The sequence below is a fragment of the Macrosteles quadrilineatus genome, unplaced genomic scaffold (genome assembly GCF_028750875.1).
Source record: "Macrosteles quadrilineatus isolate MER2022 unplaced genomic scaffold, UCM_ALF_1.0 Scaffold_9__3_contigs__length_116548681, whole genome shotgun sequence".
NCBI lineage: Eukaryota > Metazoa > Arthropoda > Insecta > Hemiptera > Cicadellidae > Macrosteles > Macrosteles quadrilineatus.
Window position 1 is genome coordinate 88928482 of NW_026542602.1, and position 8770 is coordinate 88937251.

An 8770-nucleotide genomic window follows, 5' to 3' on the forward strand; every position below is an offset into this window, starting at 1 on the left:
TCAAATAGTAAATATTTCATTTCAACCAAGTCAGTAAATGTTTGTAGCAAACTTATTGACTATTTAAAATTAACATATGTTCTTCTTCTCACTTTGAATTTCTGACAACAGCTGGAGTTGCATAACAATTTTTGTTTCCCATGTTGATCTTATGGAGAAATACGAAACTTTAAAGGGCCCCAGGGCCTCACTCTCTGATTATTTCCCTAAAAAGAAAGTTTCCTGCACAACTTCACGTTACGCTCTTTCCAATGACAACAAAAACATGTCAATCGGTTCAGTAGTTTCGGAGGAGTAATTGTCACAAAAAACATGCTTGCGTATTAAATAAGTAATAGATAGAAGATATAGTATATATAAATAAGTATAGTATATACTTTAGTGTGCAAACTTGCGTATACTCAATATTCTTGCAGAACGTTTTAGTTTGATGTCTAGGGAGTTTAAAAAAACTGGGTGTTTACCTCCTACCCCCCACGTTTTCCGGCTATGACGTAATCAACATGGCGGCCATTGATTTTTAAAAAAACGTATATTTCGCAAGTGTAAATGAGTGTTGTATAATCCACCCAGCTACCTTCATTATTGTATGTTCTATGTTCTTCAGATCGCTTGAAATGTCTATGCACCACTGGTTTTTAAACAAGTTGAGAATCAATCTTATGGTGAAGTATAATAAAACATTGTATATAAGAATGTATTTATTTCGATCACATGTAAAACTTAAAAGCTAAAAAGGTTTTTGGGATTCAAACCAAAGTCACTTAAGTTTCTTCTTTCTTACAATAATATTTCCATTCTGGTTTCCACCATCTGATTGTCCTATAGTAAGCACTTCCTTGTAAAACATGATTGACTTCTGGATATAGTCTAGTTGGGACCTGGAACAAGATGGAGTAGTTTGTATTGAGCATTGTAAAACATAATTACTGAGTTTTTACATTTTATTGTTAGCCTAGAAATTAGCACATAATATTGCAGATTTAACCACCTACTGTTACACAATCCATATGACTGAGATGCAACTTCTTTTATTAAAAACTGATTTCTAAAAAGTTAAATTTAATATTGTGTTGGGGGTTTGTAGCTCGACTCTCACTCATCCAATTTTAATGATCAATGCCTCAAATGAAAGCCCTTACATCACTGAATACTTTAAGGCTATGAACTGCAAGTGTTCATAAGAACTGAAGATGTCAGAAAAATAATTTTAAAAAATGTTCAAAGTACGAAGCGTCCATAAGAAATGTACAAGGGCGGAGAGTTTTCATTTGAATATATTATCCTCCAAACGGGAATTTTTTTTAAAACGGATACGGTATCCACATTGAAATCCGTGTGAAAATCTAGTATATATAATGATGTGTCATAACACTATCATTACATTTAGATATAGTATTTAATATCCAATATGGTGGATCCATGATGGTGGCCAAAAACACCAGCTAGGCCACACTTTCAGACAAAACACCCTGTAGTACACAATTCACTACACCATCCTATATTATTGTGTCACTTCCTATCGCCACCAATCATAGGCTACAATTGCTTTATTCAAAATCCCATGAAATTATATATGCCCCACAACTAATAGCCTAATGGGCTTGGTATAGCATTCTATACTCTAACACATCATGATCTACCTGAATCATATAGTAGCATGGTCTGCATATGACATCAAAGTATTCTACTTGTGTAATACTATACTTAATAACATACATCAAACTCAAATTGTGTCATCTAAAATTCTCTACATGACATACATATTACACTTTACAGTACCTGGTATCAGATGTAGTTGCAGAGGGCTGGACACCTCGGCGCTTGCAAACCTGAAGGTAAAGGTCTCTGCAAGCTCCACGTAGTACGTTCGATTCTTCTTGTCCAGCTGAAACCTTGTTCTTGAGCCTCTGAACTACCATCTCCAAGAAGACACGTCGTTCCTGAGCCTGTCTTTGGACAGTCTGAAAAATCACCAGAGCGATTAGGTAATTTGGATGTCATTTAGATCAATCTCACGCAAGTGTAATATAAGATACCTACCTTGCAACTTTTGTAAGCAGGTTCGGAGAAGGATGACACTCCTTCCAAGATTACAGGAGGAATAACCTTGATTTCCAAGTAATGACTAAACACACCAAAAGTATTGAACCAGATTCCCTTCTTTACTTTAAGTGGATTCTCACCTGAAGCATCACCAGACGATTGTCGAGAGCCTTCATTTGCGTTGACTTCTCCTCTACAAGTTCGATCATCTGCTTCCTCATTTGTGCCTCTAATTCCATCTCTTCCTCGAGAATCCGTAGAATTTCAGCCCTTCTTCCTTCTAGAGTTTGGTATCTATGATGTCAATGAATAATTACTCTTAAATATGGAGGTATGGTAACATTGAGTCAATGCAGTAAAATGGGTTATCTTATTTTCTTACAAAATAAAAGGGTCTTTCAAGGAAGGTAGGCAGTCTTTTTATCCTTATCTGTACCCATTTGCAGGGACCTCAAGCCTGAATGTATAACTTAGAATAGAAACTCAGCAAAGAGGTTAGTTTGGTCTTTTACAATGGCACTGATTGATTTTTATCAGCTAGAACTTTTGAAATTGCAGCCTTTTGGTTTCATGAAATGTCTTGCTAAAACGCTACCCACTGAACCATCGAATCATCCAATCATCATAAGAGGGGAATTATAAGTAGGCAGAAGCTAATATTTATTTTGCCTAAAAAGAACTAGGCAAGAAAAGGAAAGGGTAAAAAGAACCTATTTAACTCGTTTGCCTTCATTAAGGTAAGTTAAATAACGAAAAAAAACACATTATATAGCTAACAGATTGTACGGTACCTATTTAAAATATCTCCCACGCTGTTCAGATTTCCTGATTTTGATGCAGCGGCAACGCTTTCTAAAAACTGCTCAAAAACTGAGTACTGTTTTACATACTTCTCCATTGTCTCCTTAATTTGCTTATTGTTGTCAATATCGACGTGTGCGTTTAGTATTTCCTGTTTGGTTTTCACCTGTTCCTCTCTCTGTTCTCTGATAATTTCAAAGAATCTTGATGCAGATGCTCTGTTCTCATGGATGGTCTCATTTGAATCTGTAAAGAGTTTCATGAGTTTCTCTTTATTATTTTCCAGCTCTTCCCATTCTTTCTTGTTGTCCTTTTCTATCTTTGACGAGAGTATTTTCTGCAAAGCAAGGTCTTCAATTGCCTGTCGCTTCTTCAGTTCTGTGTTTTTTAGTGTCAAATGAGGAAGTCGTAGCTCTGAAGGAGGTTGAGGAGAGCTCTCAAATGTAAAGTTATCTGCAAAAATGATAGTACTGAAATGAGTTTTTGTATGAAATAAAAAACAACTGTTCATGAGAGAAATAGTGGTTAAAGTCGGTTGCCACAACACTATACGTTTTCTGTTACATTTTACAACACTAAGAATTAACAAATGTAGTCCTGTTATATTTTTAACATACCATTTCTTTGTTCTAGGTCAAACATACATTATAAAAGAAACTCCTTGCATACTAAAAGGTATATTCAAAATATCTAATTATTTTTCTTTTTCTTTTTTTAATAACCTATAACCTTTTTTTAATAGTACCTTTTCAAAATAACACTGAGGCTAAAACATTGTGTAGTAAAAAGTTATCTCTCCTCTCTTTAATAATGGTTTAAGGCTTATTAGGTTTGTATTATGTATAAACTATTACCTAGTAATAAGTAGAGTTAATTACCTCCAAACATATTCCCTTATAATAAAGAGACTATTGTAAAGCTATTGTGTAAAATTCAAATTAAAATTGAAATAATGGTTTTGAAAATTATTATTTTCTAAATTAGCTAACCAGATGATATTTTGTAGTATAATTTATTATGCTCTATTATCTACAGACAAAAGTCAATGAAATTGCTCTGCAACACTCATTGAATTTGGATAGTTATTAGACATTTATTTTCAATTTTGAACATTCTCTACTCCTTTTTTTATCCAATGAGAAACGTTGTTAAAAACAACTCTCACAGAGTCTTCCTACTATTGAGTGTCATTTTCTATTTGATTAGCGAATGTATCATACAGGGAATAAGGTATTACTGTAGGTAGGTATCATCATAGATCGAATATACTCCCCTGGTGGATTTCTCATCCTTATAAAACAGCTGAAGCCAATTTTATTGTTAGATCTGTCTAGTGTACTGTAAAGGTTGTTTTGTTTACAACTTGTTTCTTGCTATTTCAGTCATTTCAAACCTTGTTTAACCAAATAAAACGATCAAATCATAAACAATAACTCGTCACCTAGTTAAATAACAAAACAGTTAGTTAAAATTATGAAATTAACCATAAAATAATAGAAAGAAATGTCGCGATAAGAGTAACCGGACATTAACTAGACGAGAAAAACGAGCTTCAAAATTTACAATAGGATGAGAAGTCTACTTGTGTTGGTTAGTCTATGCATAGACTAATAGCATTAAATATTGATCGACAGCAGTGCTGCGGTTAGCATAAGTTCTGGCGTCCACCGCTAGGAGTGCCGTGTAGTTACGTAGCGTGTGTCGTGTGTGCCATAACTACATGGTGCTCCTAGCAGTGGAAGCCAGAACTTATGCTAACCCCAGCACTGCTGTTGGTCTATATTTAATTATATTTCTCTATGGTTTATGGTATCATGGTAGGACCTGGATTTGGGCCCGGTTTACCTTTTTGTTTTGATGTCCCTGCGTTGAAAAACTCTCAAAACACTTCAATTTTCTGTAAGCGTTCAGCACGTAAGATGTTGTCCTTGTAAAAAATATGACCAGGAAAATCCTGTATGCGAAATAAAGTATTTTTTACTTCAGTAACTAAGTATTTTTATTTTATTTAGTATTATGTAGATTATGAAGCCAAGTACTTAAAACAATTTACCATACCATGTATTGCAACAATTTATAATCTCAACTATCTGTACTAAAATTGCCTGTGTTAGTTTAAAATCTAACTGAAAAAACTAAAACAATTTGTAGAAATATCGGTCCGCGTCTGCTTGTTACAAAGCTAAATCAATGAATACAAACCAAATAATGAACGATGAATGTATTCATTGGCTAAATTTATTTCATGCTCATACATCATCAGTATGCCTTTTTATTAAATAACTTCTTGATCACTTCTTGACCAGCATTGTACGTGTTATTAAATTTACGGAAAGTAAATAAAAGAAACGTCTTATAACACTCCAATCATCATCAGACCCAATAGGCGAATGACAAGAATCTTAATGTAGTCCCTACTTATACCCTATTGGCTACCAGAAGCACGGGCCAGTACATTTTTATAAGTAAACTTGTAATGAGAGTAAGAATGAATTAAAAGAACTTTTATTACCTTTAGAAAGGTTTTTAATAACTTGAACAATACTACATTGAATTATAATGGACTTGTTTACAAACACAACAAAACAATAATAAAGAATTGAAGACACATGTTTTTTACTACATTCTTCCTCCCTAATGTTAATGAACGTAGTCATTTAAATAATTAGGAGGTCTTCTGCTTCTGAAACTTCTTCTCGGATATGTGTTATGGTTCTCTCCTCTAGAAGCTTCTTGTCTAGGTTGTAAATTCTCGGCAGTAGTATTCATTTCATCTTCTTGGTTCTGTGTTGATGATGGACTAGGAAAGTATTCAGGTTCAGGTTGAGAAGTGGGTAATAGAATATTTTCATCACTCTCAAAATCGGTTTGCTCTATGTCGGTTTGGTACTCACCAACCGGAGCAAGATGACGTGTAGACACGGTAGTTTCTCTTCCGTCAGGCAACTTAACATGAGCATACTCGGCGTTCCCGTGAAGAAGTTGGACCTCTTCAACAAGTGGCTCATACTTGGACGTACGATTGAATCTCTTCAAGTAGACAGGGCCGGAATTGAGAAGCCATGAAGGAGCTGAAACACCATTGTTCCCAGATCTACGTGGATGTAAGAACATACGCTCGTGAGGAGTTTGATTTGTGGCTGTGCAAAGTAATGATCTCACTGAGCTGAGGGCATCCTCTAAAACTGTCTCCCATTGGTTTATTTCTAAGTTAAGTGATTTCAACGCCAGTTCAATTGTTTTCCATAGAATGCCATTATACCTTTCAACTTGCCCATTACCTGCTGGATTGTACGCAGTGGTTCTACTAGTTGAGATTCCAAGTGAGTTCAAGTAGCTTTTTAAGTCTTGGCTCAGAAATGATGTTCCTCTGTCCTAATGTATGTAACTAGGAACCCCAAAAGTAGAAAATAATGTTTTTAGTTTCGACTTAACTGTTGACGATGACATGTCTGAACAAGGGAAAGCAAAAGGGAACCGTGAAAACTCGTCTACTATTACTAATAAGTAACGGTTTCGACTTGATGAAGGCAGCGGGCCTTTGAAATCGATATTCAGCCGTTCAAATGCAGAAGTGGCTTTAATCAAAATCCCTTTGTGTTTGAAGAATCTAGGCTTCACAGCAGCACACACATTGCAGGAGTTTGTTATTCGTCTGATTTCATCAATCGAGTAGGGCAAGTTTTTACTTCGAACCCAGTGGTACAAACGTGTCACACCTGGATGACATAGATTCGCATGTAAATCAATCAACAGTTTTTCTTGATTTTGAATTGAAGAACATACTCTAGTCAGGGCATCTGCAGCCATATTATCTTTACCAGGTCTATATACAATATCATAATGAAAGCACGACAATTCCAGTTTCCACCTCATTATCTTTTCATTTTTCACTTTGCCATGACGGTTGTTATCGAACATAAAAGAAACCGACCTCTGGTCAGTAATCAGCTTGAAATGTTTACCAACCAAATAGTGACGCCATTTCCGCAGTGCTTCCACAATAGCTTGTGCTTCTTTTTCGACACTTGAATGTCTTTGTTCTGCTGGAGAAAGTATCCTTGAGAAGAATGCGACTGGACGGTTCGATTGAGTCAAAGTAGCAGCAATGGTACTCTCAGATGCATCAGTTTCTACAATGAACTGTGCTTCAGGGTCAATGCAGCTTACTACAGATCCGATGATTTCACTTTTTATAGTTTCGAAAGACTGGAGCCCTGCTTTGGACAAAGGGAATGTAGTACGCGCAAGTGGAATCACTTTGGTAGCATAATCTGGTATAAGTGATGCATAATGTGAAAACATACCAAGGGTCCTCCTCAGTGATGCGGTGTCTCTGGGTGGAGGTAAATTTTTCAAAGGATCTAGGCGACTGGGGTCAGGCTTGATAGTTTTGTTTGATATATGATAGCCCAACAAGTTGATCGATCGCAGTGAAAATGAAGACTTCTCATTATTAATAGTTAGGTTGTATTTGGATGCAGCTTCGATAAACTTTTTTAAGTTTATATCGTGTTGTTCTTGTGTTTTCCCACAGATTGTGACATCATCAAGATAGGCGTAAGTGTCTTGTAACTGTTCTGTTCGGATGACTTGGTCAATTACACGTTGGAATGCTGCCACCCCATTAGTGACCCCAAACGGGATACGCTTAAACTGGTAGAGTTGACCACAGGCCTCAAAAGCTGTGTAGTGCTTTTCTTCATTTCTTATCTTTACTTGGTGGTACGCACTTTTCAAGTCGATAGTACTGAAAAACTCATAATTTGCAACTTTGTTAACGATATCATCGATTCTAGGTAGTGGGTAAGCGTCCAGTAATGTAAAACAATTTATAGTCCTGGAGTAGTCAATGACCATTCTTTTTCTATGATTTTCAGTAGTAACTACTAATGCTTGAGCCCTCCATGGAGACATACTAGGCTCTATAACATCGTCTTTAAGCAATTTACTTACTTCGTTTTCAATAAACTTTAAATCTGCTAAACAATTATGTGCAATTTTAAATCAGTAAAATCGCTGGGGCACTTTTACATCTCTTCCACATCTGGTTTTCTTCTTAGCGAAATCAAAGACTTCGTTTTCAACTACTTCTTTCATACACTCTTTTTCACAAGCTGTGATTTCTCATGGAAAAAGTCTTTGTAGTGGTCTTCTCAATTTGTTTATATAACACACTCCTTTATTCAAACTTAGACACTCAATTTCCTCCAAATCGGGTAATTCAACTGTTGATGTTGGTTGTAAGAATAAGGCTGGGGTTAATGGTTGTAAACAGTCATCATCATTCGAAAGATAAGTCAAAGGTCTTGAATTTACAGTTGCTTCACAATCACATAAAATTGTTGAGAGTTCTTCCTGCGTGACTGAAGAATTTCCCAAGTTTCGTCGTAAAATTTCCTTTACCACTCCAATAAGTCGCTCCCACCACAAAAATCTTAAAGCGTCTCGGTCACTTTTTGTTGAACTTTGCAAGAAAGCTTCCTTAATATCTGAAATAACGCCTATTGGGTGTTTTCTAAACTTCATTAGAAGAGCTGGAATTAGTTCTATTAAATTAGGTCCCTTTTCCAAACAAGAGTTAAGTGAATTCCCTCTACTATCAACTACAGAAGCATCAAAGACTGGTCGAACCTTAGTAGTCAAACTGGATTCTTTGACCACAGCGTGATGAGGTAAGTAGTGTAAAGGTCTATCAGTTACAGAGGACTCAACAACCCTTTCAATAATGTTTGAATTCAACCACTCTGAAAATACCTGATCATACTCATTGAACTTTTCTAACTTAATCAACTTCTTAGTCACTGCATGTAGTCGCTTCTCGGCTGTAACTTTGTTGTCCATAAGCTCTGGATGGCCTTCAATCCATGGAAGAGTCACCTCGTACCTATTTTCACTATTTACTACAATAGTTTTGTTAAAA

General features: G+C 35.8%; 1 protein-coding gene across 1 annotated transcript; it reads right to left on the reverse strand.

Moving 5' to 3' along the window:
• Positions 1-715: 715 nt before the first annotated feature.
• LOC129003621 (coiled-coil domain-containing protein 42 homolog) lies at positions 716-3769 on the reverse strand. Its single transcript, XM_054431919.1, has 5 exons — positions 3726-3769; positions 2838-3300; positions 2187-2340; positions 1783-1964; positions 716-881 (listed from the first exon to the last, which is right to left on the reverse strand). The coding sequence occupies exons 1-5, from the start codon at positions 3733-3735 to the stop codon at positions 761-763; spliced, it is 930 nt and encodes a 309-aa protein (XP_054287894.1). The 5' UTR covers positions 3736-3769; the 3' UTR covers positions 716-760.
• Between the last annotated feature and the right edge of the window lie 5001 nt (positions 3770-8770).